Source organism: Musca autumnalis, unplaced genomic scaffold, assembly GCF_047663935.1.
Source record: "Musca autumnalis isolate F117 unplaced genomic scaffold, ASM4766393v1 scaffold_2, whole genome shotgun sequence".
Taxonomy (NCBI): Eukaryota; Metazoa; Arthropoda; class Insecta; order Diptera; family Muscidae; genus Musca; species Musca autumnalis.
Window position 1 is genome coordinate 87580233 of NW_027411755.1, and position 14488 is coordinate 87594720.

Consider the following 14488-nt stretch of genomic DNA (forward strand, 5'->3'; position numbering starts at 1 on the left):
GGATTTAAAATGAATTTATTGTTGCAGTTTTAACCAACCAACCTTAACAGTGGCACCAGTAATACCAAATAGAATTGGTTCGAAAATCATCCAAAAGATTTCGAAAGCTGTAGAAACTGGATTATCTTCAACTTCCCAGCCTTGTTTACACCAAAACAGATTCGAAACAAAGGCGGCAAATACGGCAGCCAATGGACCAGCTCCTTCGTAGCCAATTTCTTCGCTGCCATAAATAGCTACCAAACCGCCGGCAAATAACATAATGGTACGCATGGGTACAACGTAAGGATCACCTTTTTCAGGGAAGAATCGGGCAATATAACCCCATACAACACCAAAAGCCAAACCACCAATAATACACACAGGAGCCTGGGAGATTTGATAGCCAATACCGCGATCCGAAAACATAACACTGCTGATGATACCAAAAACGGCAACAGATAGGGCATCATCAATACCAGCAACAGCAATAATCAAGGTGGGAATGCCCTTGGCAACTCCATAACCCTTAGTACGCAGACGGAATAGGCAAGGCACCACCACAGCAGGGGAAACGGCAGCAATAATAGAACCCAATAGAAAAGCCCAAACCCATGGTAAATCCAAAAAGAAGTGACTAGTCAAGCCAATGATAATGCATTCCACAATCCATGGAATGATGCCCAATTTTAAAATAGTCTTGTAGACTTTTTTGAAAGCCTCAGGTTCCATTTCGAGACCAGCTCGAATTAAAATAATGGTTAGGGCAAATTTGCGCAAGTGAGCAGTGACTTTTGTGAAATCACCTTCCAAATTGGTCCAGCCAACATTCTGAGTAAAAGAATAAAAACAATTTGTTATTAAAAAACGTTAAAAGTGTGTTTTGTGAATTACGAACCTGGAAGAGTATGCCCACTAACAACATACCAATGAGACGCGGTAACGTTGTCAATGATATTAAGTAGCCACCAAAATTTGCCGCAACTGCCAGAACCACCAAACTGAAAAGCTGACCTCCAGGGGCAGCTGAATCACCTATAATCACATAGGCTGTTATCCATAACAATACGCCGATCAATATTAGCACCATTATCCGGGCAAATTGTCGGAATGATGGACACAGTGGATAGGGGAATAGTTTTTGCCAATGTGGTGGCTCCCACGAGGGTGTGGACTCCTCGCCACGACATTTCAAACAGAATGTATAAAGCCAAGACTCTTCAACATTATTGCTATAGCTTGGGGATTGGGCTTGCTGTTGATGTTGAGCGATTTTGGCATTCAGTGTATCCAGCGCTGAACCTCGATATGGACGATTATCTGCAAAATATGAAAAAAGAAACTATGATATTACAAATTGTTAAAGCGAATACATATGTTTAATAATGTACTTATCCTTAATACTTTTTCATTCAGATATGATAAACAACAATTTTCAACTCTACTATATATGTATAACAATTATTCAATATATTTAATAGGAATTGATTTGTACGCTTTTGTCGAACATCTTTTCTTGGTTGAGTTTGTTTTGTTCGTTTTATTTGTCGAAAATAATGCAAAGGATGCATACCACCATATTCAGGATATTTTCCGTTTGTGATCATCATAATTGAAAACAAGTAAGAACGGCGTTAAGTTCAGTCAGGCAACTACGAACGTATTGAAGTAAATATGCACACATAAGGTCGTGGGTTCGATTCCCCGGCCAGGCAACATCAAAACACTTTTCAACGGTGGCAAAATACCCCTCAGTAATGTTGGCGACATTTCCTGAGTATTTCAGCCATGAAAAACTTCTCTATAAATACGGTGTCTTAGACACGCCGTTCGGACTCGGCGATAAACTGTAGGTCTCTTATATGATGTTTGTGGAACAATTATAACCTCTTCTTCTACTTTAAGTTTAAGTCTAAGTCCTAAAGGAGAACAATATCTTAACTGATGATAATCTCTTTATACTGATAATTTTCTGTGTGGAGTTTTTCTACGCACTGAGATTCCAAAATATCGAGTTACATCCGCTTCAGAAGGAAAATGTAGCAACCTTCTTTAAATGAGTTCCCATGGGCGTCATCGTTGTTCTTTCTATTCTCTGTGACTACACATAATACCAAATTACAGCAATCTCGGTTTGACAAAAACCCCTCGAAATACATAAAATTGGGTAATACAGCTTCATGGAGGTTAGTCTAAAATCTACATATATAAATCTATATACATACCCGTAGTTTTTGCGAGCAAGTTTTCTTTCTTCTGGGAACACAAATTCCAATTAAGAACCAGTTCGGTAGGAAATCGCGAATAAAATTTTCAAAAAATCTTAAGTCGAGTGGTAAATGGGAGCTATACGAAACCGTGCACGTATACTGTGTGTTTTTTTTTTTGCAAGCGATGTTTTGTACCCAGTTACAATGTATAATTATATAATGTATAATTGTACCCCTGGCTAAAACTTTCAAAATATCGAATATCCGTGAGTGCCGTTCTATGGGGGTTATATGAAGACCTATAAAGGCAAATTTCTGGTAGAAAGTTGTTTACCCTCAACGAGGAATAAGTACCAAATTGCAGCAATTTAAGCGGGATACTGAGGCCGCAACCTTTAAAATACCAAAAATCGGGAGGTACTCTTCTATGGGGCTACATGAAGGCGTGGACTTATACCGAAACATTTCAGGTGTAAAGTTTCTTTCACACAACGAAGACTAAATACCAAATTTCAGACATTTTGGTGGGATAGTGAGACTGTTCTATGAGGCCTATATGAAAACATGGAGCTGTGCCGAAAAATGTCAAGTGAAAAATTGTATACCTCCAACGAAGACTAAATACCAAATTTCCGCCATTTCGAGTCCACAACCTCCAAAATACCGAAAATCGGGAGGTACCGGTCTAAAAGGGATATTTGAAGTTGTGGACCTATACCGACAAATTTCAGGTGGACAAATGTTATACCCCAACGAAGTCAAAATACCAAATATCAACCATTTCGGTGGGATATTGAGGTCGTAACCTTCAAAATACCGAAAATCGGGGGTATCGTTCTATGGGGGCAATATGAAAACGTGGACCTATACCGACAAATTTCAGGTGGAAAGTTTCATACCTCCAACGAGGATTAAACACCAAATTTCCGCTATTTCTGTGGGATATTGAGTCCACAACCTTCAAAATGCCGAAAATCGGAAGGTACCGTTTTATGGAGGATATATGAAGGCGTGGGCCTATACCGACAAATTTCAGGTGGAAAGTTTTATACCCCCAACGAATACTAAATAATATTGAGGCTACAACCTGCAAAATACCGAAAATCGGGAGGTGCCGTTCTATGGGGGCTATATCAAAACGTAGACCGACATAGGCCATTTTCAATGCCGAACATTCTAGGAGTAATAGAAACTTCTACACCAAATTACAAAGCACTATCTTCAAAATTACGAGCTGTATCTATATTTCAACAGACGGACGGACGGGCGTGAAAACATGGTTATATCGACTTAGAATTTTATGCGGATCAAGAATATATATATATATATATATATATATATATATATATATATATATATATATATATATATATATATAAGGTATCCGATGAATATTTCGATGTGTTACAAACGGAACGACAAATTTAATTCCATATTATGGTGGAGGGTATGCAAAATATGTATTTTATTCAAATTCCATGTATTATCGAGCAAGGAATATGTAGAATTATGCAGAGGGATTCCTGCCATTGGCCACTTTGAAAATTTTAAGCCCCGGGAGAAGGCCGATAATAATGAAAAATTATAGTCTTGAATTAGATACCTATAAAAAATATTCAGTGATTATTAATGAATATCTTTAAATGGTGACGTAGGAGATTAATGATACCAAGCAACGGCCCTATCCAGCTTTAACATGGCAAAGTTCGGGACATATCTTGGTTCCTCTTTACTGGGAAAGGCGTCACAACAACACCTAAAGGTGACGCACTGTATTATAGCTGCCATGACACAAAGCATGAGTTTGGTTGAGGATTTGTAGTTGGTAGTTCCACTTCAGACTCCACACAATAAACTAAACTACACATTTTTATATGGGATTTTGTGGGAAGTCTGAACAATAAAAATTTAAAAACCTTAAAAATATATGATTTTTTGCAGTACCCTTATACCAATACAAAAATCAAATTAGACAGGTAAGTTGCATATATTTTTGACCGTTGCCTCTATACAACGTCGACTACTGTGCTTTGATTAGCTATGTCACACATTTTAGCGATCTGATTTGTCATAAACACAAGATAATTTATTTGAAATTACACAGTAGAATCCCGATAATTCGTATCTCCATAATCCGAATACTTTTATATTTTATAAATACTTCTGTATCCCGAAAAATCGGATACACTGTATTCAGATTTTTTAGTTTCAATTCGTAATATCAACAGTATGTAAGTCCCGGTCCACACTAGAGTGATATTATTGAAAACATTTGATGAAATTATGCGTCCCTAGATCGAGTTCCATAGTAGCATCTTCATCGATGAATTTTATATGAGCGTGGACCCCAAAAGATGCTATTCATTTTTGGATCCAAAGCATGTCATTTACACCAATGCTTTGGGATGTCATTTTCACCAACCATTTGCAATGACATTATCATTACGACTAGAGTTTGGGAATTCCCGACTTTTTTTCATTCCCGGGAAATCGGGAATACAAATTTCTCATTCCCGGGAACCCGGGAATTCCCGGGACTATGAGAAATCGAGTTTGTGGGGCATAGACGTGACAGAGAGCAAACATAAAGGAAATAAATACTCCTTATATGTATAGTTGTATCATTAGTTATCTCTTTGGAACAATATGGAACAATATTAACGACGATGCGCCAAAATCTTGAAAGTACCAATACATCATATATGGCAGCTGTTCAAGCCAACCAATTCTTCCTGATTTGCGGAGATTATATAAATTGCTGTTTCCCACGACCGTAAAGGGTTTCTTCATATCAAAGATTGCTGTGCGACTCTATTTTTTAGGTCAATGATATGGGCAGTTCTTTTTATGGTTCGAAGGGAGTGTCGATCATAGAATAAATCCGTTGATAAAGGATTTATACAAGGTTGACCTTTTGTGTACAAAGCTTCACAATTGCACCACGGTGGCACCAAAGATATAGAGGCGTACTTATATGAACATACATACTATAGTTATTACTGACTTCCATTCCTAATATACACGATTTGCCACTTAAGGCCTCGACACATAAGAAGCACGGAATTCTTGCTGAAGTCATATCTTATAACAGACTAAAGACCAAGTTCGACCTAATAAAAAGATTTCAGAATCAGGCCTTTACACATTATACAGTTTTTAATATTACATACAATAATTTTGGAGAAAACAGCAACTCGAATCGATCACAGAGTTTATATCTTAGCAAATTAATATATGTACTTTAAGAATGCCATTAATAAAAATATGGACTAGAACAACAGGGAAACGACTCCAAAAAGTTCAGAATTATGTGAGGTTATACAGACTTCGAATTCCAGAAAAAAACAATAATTATTGAGAGTACCAAATTATCGCGATTTTTACTACGGACCCTAAGTTTGTTACAAACGATCGGGAATTACGAATTATTGGCACATGAATAATCGCTATTCCACTATATTTTCAACATTAAATAACTTTAAGACAAATAATATAAGACTTAAATATGAAAAATACATATGGCGAAAAACAAAAATTTTTTGCAATCGATGAATCCGAGTTTCACCCTTTCAGAATTCGCGAACTGTTAACATATTCTATATAGTATGATATACATTCTTTAAACTGAAGTGTTTTAGGAGGAATCCCATAAGGTCGACCACTAAAATTAATTTACGTCGAAGCTGTGTTGGCATCAATGTAGAAAAATAGGTAAAAATGGGTTGAAGCCAACAAGTTTTTTTATGCTCCCTTCCGATTTTAGGCTTAACCTTACATTTTATAGACATATGCCCAAAGAAAGACTCAAAGAATACTTCATGGGCAATATGATACTAGTGTATCATTTTTCGATATATCCACTGCAACCACCTAAAATTGATGCTGACATTTTGAAGCCGGAATTTCGGGGTTTTTTGAATTGTTTTAATAATTCGGACGCGCAACAAGATAATATTCAAAACTCACATTAGGATTATAAAACTCGTGATTCTACGTCGTTTAATGCATATCTCATGAGTGTGCTCCTTACTGCATCCTAGTAATTGGAGTCTAAAGGCCAATATTTGATGCGTGATTTTTTTTAAAAAACCTATTTTTTGCGTTTAAAATTTACAAGTGCCATTCAATTTCCTTTGTACCCCGCGTGAATTTAGTTTTTTTACGCGACGGATCTAATGAGACCTTCCGCGATCGAATCCATCCACTAAAACCGCGGATATAGATACCCTGAAAATAGGAAAAGCAGCAAAAAATTATTTCGACAAATCCGCGTACTAAACAGCGATTTTCTTGAATTTTTTTTACGTAAATGGAATCCTTTATACGCGATTATAATATTTGCGAAAACGCGTGTCATAAATTACAGAGATTCGCGTGTAATATGGGGTTTTCACCAAAAATAGAATGTGGAGGCACATCCGCGGTTCTAGAAGAATCTAATTAAAATTGGTATATTTGGACGTATTTTTGATAGGCGCTGACGAAACCGGATGCGCATCAAAATCGTATGCACATTGCGCGACTTTTACCAACTTTAAGGTTTTTTGCAGTGTATGATGCAACTGGTGGCACACAATGGCCCCTGAGTGAAACATCGAAATATTCATAAATTTTGACAGAGATTGATTCGCTGTATCCAAAAACGGATGCGCATCAACCGACTTTAACTAATTCGCGGATAACAGGCTTTTTAATTATAATATTAATTGAATGATTGTAATTTCAATATTACTCTTAATTTCCTACCCTTATAAGTTATCACAGTAATCAGTTAAACTCTCGCGATGGTAAACCATATTTTTTGATGAAGTTTTAACAGTATACATTCATTATTCTATGGGATTTTGGCAAAATAGTTGGAGAACTCCCAAATATTTTTTTCTAATTTTTAGAATCAAACCAAAGAAATATTTGCAACAATATTTTCCAACAATAAGTTTTTCTCTTTTGTTGTTGCTATAATATGCAATTTATGTACCCAATCTCTATAAATTTGGTATCATATTTTTCTACGCATTGTCTAGATTCCGCATATATTCTTTAATTTATTTTTGAGGGTTTGTACGGATTCTGGGACAGGATAATTTGGATTTACTTCAAAATTTTTTCATTATTTGTTGACTTTCCGCGAAAATAATAATAAATTTAATAACTATTTAAACATCTACGAATAGATATGGACTGCTGTTAACGATTTATGCGTACATTTTCTCATAACAACAAAAAAGATATTTTTAAATATTTTTTCTTTATATGAGAATAAAAACCGCTATAACTTTTGCGCGCATTGGCCAATTTCGTGAACGCGAGCAGATTTGAAACCGAATTTTTTTCCTTTACCTCTGTACCAAAAATCGTAGATGTGCTCGTAAAAAAAAAATTTTAATTTTTTTCAAATGGAATTGTAAAGGAATTTTGTTATTCGCCATATATACATATATATATATATATATATATACAAAGATCAAGTTAATTTCAAAGCTTTTGAATTCTACGGTATATCGCTAAGGAGAATCTCTGTAGGAAGCCACGGGTTAAGTGTTGACACATCATCACTTTTGTCTACTAGTATATTGACTTTGTCAACAATCTTCACTTATACTCTCTTTAATAAAATACCCAGCAAAATGTTCGATGACAAATCATGAGTTAAATCATGGGTGCAAGCCCAGCAAAAAAAGTCCTCCCATAATCATCGGTTTTGTAAGGGATTTTTGGCAGCCGTAACTACTCGCAAACCCCCTTTCTTCCCCATTATTTTTACAAGGGCATGTCGCACTCAGTTTATAGTTATTTTATGACCACTAGAATAACTAGCTATTCTGTGGCCACTAGAAGTTGAAAAGTAAGTTGAAAAAAATTATATTTTTAGAACAGTTGATGTAGAGATTTTTTTTAATTTCATCACACTTCTTACTTTTATTTTACTTTATTTTATTCCGCTCGCTGTGCGAGTTGAACAAACGAACCCTCTGATTTCTATTCAATGACACTACATACTATGCCACGCACACGAACATTAAGGGTTGCTTAAGAACTTAAATGTGCAGTGCACATGTCCACCACGAACTGTTATTTTTTAATTAAAAAAAAAACTCGCGTGCCGACAGTGAACGTTGAACACACAACCCTAGGATTTAAAGTCGGACACACACTCACTGTGCCACCGTCCTCATTACTTAGTGAGGAGCAAAGTAAGTAGGTTTTCCTTGTAATTTTTTTAAGAAGTATCCCATTACTTTTCAGATTACTTGTAATGAGAAAAGAAGCTTGTTTACATTACTTTGTAATGGGTTACGTAATGACTAATGGATCCGAATTTTTGCTGGGAGTGATCTGGCATGTCATCTTTTTGTCATTTTCACTCATGAATTTTATATGAGCGTGGATCCTAAGCATGTCATTTTAAACAATGCGTTGACATGTCATTTTCACCAATGCTTTGACATGTCATTTTAACCAATGCATTGACATGTCATTTTCACCAATGCTTTGACATGTCATTTTCACCAATGCTTTGGCATGAAATGTTCATGTCTTGTTCGGAAAATGCTGTATTTAAATATGATTATCTTTATTAATTCAAATGAATACATAATCAAATAAATAGTTACAACTAATTTATCAGCAAAAAATTATATAAAAAAATTGCAATTTATCACCGTCGCTGTACCGCAACAGTGTTTACATCCTCCGCTCTCCGCATTTTGATTTTGTTTTATCTTACAACATATTTTTTCTATTATCTTCCCAACACCAGTTCAGATTTCGACATGGACTCAAACTTTACGAATTTCTTGTTCGTGAATTATTTTCAGTTTTATAAAAAATTGGAAATTTGTACTCTTTAATTTCGGGAAGAAATGATATCGCTATGTAGGGATCTACAAGCGATTTGCTTTTAGGGATCTCTAGAGCAGAGTAGGGCAATGTGACTCACGTGAGCGTAAATTTACTCTCGCTCACCACAAGTTGAGAACGAGAGTAAATTTACGTGAGTCACATTGCCATACTCTGCTCTAGAGAATCAAATGTAACTATAAGAGAGGAGAGAGAGACTTTTTCAGGAAAACATAATTTATGCGTTATTAATTTATTTTTAAGATATAACATTTTCTTTCCAAAAGTCGTTACTTCTTTCTTTTCAGATTCTTGTTATTTTTCTTTTCCGACTTTTTATTCAAATTTCGAGAAGCGACATTTGATTGTTTCCATTCTATGTCAGATTTAGAACAGACAAGGGAATTTTTATATTACCAAAGAGTACAGTACGATTCTATTTTTAGCTCGATAATTGGGACTTCCTTCGAATTGTTTAAAAGTCGTACTTTTATATTATACAGGAAATGTAAGACAACATTACGACGAGAGTTTTAACAACTTTGATCGTGGTTTCGACTCTCCGACAACATCAAGCCTATTGTAAATAATAAAACTTGAATAGCTTGAAACATATTTAGATAAATAAAAGAAAACATAAAGGTGTGTAAATAAAAAACAAAAACATCATCTTTATTGGATCCATGGAATGGGTTCAAATGCTAATGAAAAGATCGGATTTTTCACGACTTCCTTTGCATGAGTTCAAATGCTAATGAAAAGATCGGATCTTTCACGTCTTCGTTTTAACCAATGCAAAAGATGACATGAAATCACGTCATCGCATAGAACCTCTTCCTTCAAATTTTGCTGGGTATACAACTTAAACAAAAGTGTAGGGTTGGATCTAAGTTCATTGTCTTATGCCTCTAGCTTTTAAATCTACTAAAAGGTTCCAAAGCGAGCAACAACTCTGGTATCAGTGTCTCCATATGGACCTCTTATGTTTCATTGACTCACTACCACTAATGTCTATATGGGCTTACTACCTCCAATGTCACAACATATTCCCTCAGAAACTTGTGACTTACTACAGACAACTACCAATGTGACTAGTGACTTTCGAATGACACGCTCATATAAAATGTCTAGATAATGTCTACAGAATACATGGAGTTGTCGACAATTGGTCAGTAGTACTGTTGACAATGTCAGTAGTAAGTTAGTAAAGATTCACTATTGACATTTCCGACAGGGATATTATACATTTTATACCAGCAGCCAATAAGGACATTAGGTATTGTTAAGAAAATGCTACATTGGTAGCACCGACGTAGCCAGGGGGGGGGGGGGGCCCGGGGGGCCCGGGCCCCCCCCGAAATGATTTCATTTCCATAGGCTATTAGCTTATGTTACACATTTTTTTTTTAATTTTTGAGTAAAATTTTTAAACTTTTAAATTTTTCAAGAAATATGTAAAATATTTACAGAGAAATATTTAACTTCAATGGTATTATTGCTCAACATATTTGAAACTATAACTATAATGAACTAGTTAGGTTTTTGAGCAATTTTCTGCATAGCTGTTGTTGAGTTTTAAGGTGTTGTTACAGCATTTAATCGTAATTTTAGGCTGACTGTAAGTGTTACAGGGTACCATCTTACGTCCAATTCTTTGGCTTATAAACAAAAAACATTCTTGCTGGTTTTTATTTTTTGAAATGTTTGACAAGAGCAATTCAACAATAAAAGATAATATCTCTTAATCTTTGTGGTTTTAAACTTTTGTATATAGTCTCTAACACGTTTTTATAATGAACTATTTTGAACATTATAACAATTACAAATTCTTTATTATGTTTGAAATTTGCAACAAAAAAAAACTATATCAACCATTTGTTATGATATAACTAGCTGAACCTTGTGCGCTTCGCTACCCCGAATAAGGTAAAATATATTTTGACAAATTTATTTGTAGGCGAATTTTCCTCACACATTCCAACTTTCATTAAAGTCGGGTATATATAGCTTGTTTGGTGCATCAAATACATTAAATCGGACTAAAATATATATGGGAGCTATATATACCTGAACCGATTTCAATATAATTTAAAAAATTTATTTCTAGACCCAATTCCGTCACACATTCTAAATTTCATTAAAATTGAACAATCATAGCGTGTTTAATAGGGTTATGACTTTTTGACCTTTTTTCTCAAAAATGATTTCCTGTAGCGAGAATGCATGAACTTTTGCCTATTAATGCCAAAAATAACATTAATTCCATTTAATTATTAAAAAAGGTCACGCACAAACCACTTTGAAAAAAAATGTGTTTTTTTTGGAAAATCCTATGAAAAAAAAAGTTTTTCTCAAAAAAAAAAAAAAAAAAAATATTTCCTGTTGCATCAATGAATGACCTTTGACCTATTAATAACTAAAATAACTTTTAATCCATTTAAATATTAAAAAAGGTCACGCACAAACCACTTTCAATTTATATGATATATGGAATAAAGTTATGTATGATATAAAATGATATATATGTCATGATATGTCGATAAAATTGGTGAGAAACAAAAGCTTATGTAATTTTGGTTATGTCGTGTGGTTTTAAAGCTTTTTTTGAACCATATATGTGCTTAAAGTGACTCCAAAATTTTTTTCAAAAAAGCTCATATATGAAAACTTTGAAAGCTTTTTGAGCGTGAGCTTTTTTTTTGACGAATCAACTTATAATTAAGATTTTATCTAATCTTAGGCAAAAGTTCATCAAAATATGATACAGGGATATGAGGTTGTAAAAAAGTCATAACCCTAGTGTTTAATGCGTAAAATACATGTAATCGGCTGAAAATATTTATGGGAGCTATATCCAAATCTGAACCGTTTTTAATTTATTTTGGCAAATTTATTTGTAGACCAAATTCCTTCACACAGCCAAAATTTGGAGACATTATCTGTTACAATTCTGTAGATATTTGCATAAAAAATCTAAATTTTTTGGAGGTACCTCCGATTCTGATGCTATATCTCCAGACCAACGCGGAATTTCAGAAATTTTTGTAGCCTATATTACTTTCAGGTCATGTAGTGATATACTCTGAGAATTTCAGGAAGATAGGCTCAGCGGTTTTTGAGTTCATAAACTTCAAACAAACAAATGTATAAAAATTTTTCTACTTTATAAATATAGATTTCTGTTTTTCTGGATTTTTCTGTCGATTACTCTTTGAATTGTGTTTTGGGAAGTACTTTCACTGGATGCACGTTTCTAGAAATGTTCCTTTTTCCTTCTTCGGCAAAGGACTTTGTGACGACAAAGGAAATAAAAAACTGATGGGAAACAGATTCTTATTCGTCAAAATCTCAACAAGTATCAGTCGGCTTTGCGGACAGGAATATACCCGGAGCCTGTGTGAACTGAAACGTTCATCTATGGATAGAACGAATAGTGGCTACAGAACCAAAATCCTTTAACCCAAAGCTTTGCATCAGGCGATTTTCAGAATTGTGTAGCTATTTTCGGACGTATGATCTTGACAACAAAATACGGATTTTATCATTGATCACATAAAGAAAGTGAAGCCATGACTACTGAGGTCTTAAGCTTACCCAGGTATATTTACTAATTATCCAGAGAGGTCTTAAACTGCACAGCTCTGAAAATTTTTGAAATACTCTGTGGAAGGTTGCCAAAAGAGTAGATCGATATGGTCCATCTCCGAAGTTGATCAAAATTTGGACAAAATATCACGAAGGCCAAATTTTAGACCGAATCGGTTGATCTGTTCGAATTATCGTGTTTTCCAGACAGCCACCCAGACGGACCATCATAGCTAAGTCGTCTCCAAGTTTTCTGAAACAGATTACTTCCAAACACATTATTTCGATGAGACACATTTTGACTAATGCTGAGAGTATAAAAGAATGTATACATGTATAGACCTTGGATTGAACGCCAGAAGTTCATTTAAAAAAAATCAAGACTGTTTGCCAGAGTTTTCCTTGTTCCTGATTCATTTATGATAAGAACCACGATAGGAAACCAGAATTTCTATAAGAGAAGTCAAACGCTTGGACGCCAAAATTAGTGTATACCAAGATGCACGATAGGGCGACAGAATTTGTCATTTACATACCCGCGATTGGGTGCTAGAATTTCATGATGGACATCCTCACTACTGCTCAGTATTAGTTCTCTATCAAAGAAATCACTATCGGCCTTCAGAAATTCTTTGTGATAAGATCTACGATTGGACACCAAAATATCTTTACGGAAATAACTACAATTGGGTTCTTTATGACAATAACAACGATTGAACACCAGAATTTCCGAAATTGAAAAATTTACCGTATTCTGACACCGCTGCGTGCTAAAAGACAAAAAAAGAAGACAAGCGTCTCGACGTTTTTTTTCTTTATTTATATAAATCCAAAATTCTACCTGTAAATATAAAAATGCATAAATCAATTCTCTACTAATGTCATTTTCCTTCCAAAAATTACTCAATAAAATTTGAGTGGAAAATTTAAGCCGTGATTTTTAACAACATTCCATGTAAACAAAAAAATTAAATTTTTTTTTTATTTTTGCCTTATTAAGGCGAAGGCCATTTATAGTGATATTTAATTAATTCTCTTTCGAGTTGAGCTGTTAGGCCTTTAGAGATACATTGAAAAATTAGGAGTCTACCGAAGTCCCACGCATCCAACCATTACACTACGTTTCACGGGTGGTAAATCCGATCTTCAGGTGTATTAGGATGTTGTTTTTGTGGCAGACGAAATGTATATGCGAAATTATGTCAGTTAATTGAAACTCCAAACTTTTCCTATAGTCCTGCTTGGTAATCCCATTTTTCAATGTTCACAAATACTATGGTAAGTTTTATTCCTACATCATTAGTAATTGCTCTTCTATATCAGAAGATTTTATTTTTTGATCATCAATTATTGTCTACTAAAGTTTTGACAAGTTGATGGTGGCTTAGAACGCTGAGACGCCGGCAACCTTGACACTCAGTTGTCGGAGACCCAGGTTCGAATCCCAGCCTGGCTCATGCTGAAATTATTTTTTATTTTTGCCTTATTAAGGCGAAGGCCATTTAAAGTGATATTTAATTAATTCTCTTTCGAGTTGAGCTGTTAGGCCTTTAGAGATACATTGAAAAATTAGGAGTCTACCGAAGTCCCACGCATCCAACCATTACACTACGTTTCACGGGTGGTAAATCCGATCTTCAGGTGTATTAGGATGTTGTTTTTGTGGCAGACGAAGGCAAAGCTTGGTAACTGGTATATATATCGAACTTCATTAGATAAATGTATATGCGAAATTATGTCAGTTAAAGGCCTAACAGCTCAACTCGAAAGAGAATTAATTAAAAAAAAATTAAATGTTAAGATATTTCTAAGGTTTTCCGATTGTATACTCTTTCTTTTGGTATTACCGAAGTGATATCACTGAATTACATAAC

At 34.7% G+C, this 14488-nt stretch overlaps 1 protein-coding gene across 3 annotated transcripts in view; it reads right to left on the reverse strand.

Annotated features, from left to right (window-relative positions):
* Positions 1 to 14488, reverse strand: part of Nha1 (Na[+]/H[+] hydrogen antiporter 1) — a 118725-nt gene that overhangs the window by 883 nt on the left and 103354 nt on the right. For all 3 annotated transcript variants that reach the window (XM_073968163.1, XM_073968164.1, XM_073968165.1), the window contains 2 exons: positions 878 to 1299; positions 43 to 810 (listed from right to left, as the gene is read on the reverse strand). In XM_073968163.1, the coding sequence (XP_073824264.1) occupies positions 43 to 810; positions 878 to 1299 (1190 nt within the window). The remainder of the gene's footprint in view (positions 1 to 42; positions 811 to 877; positions 1300 to 14488) is intronic.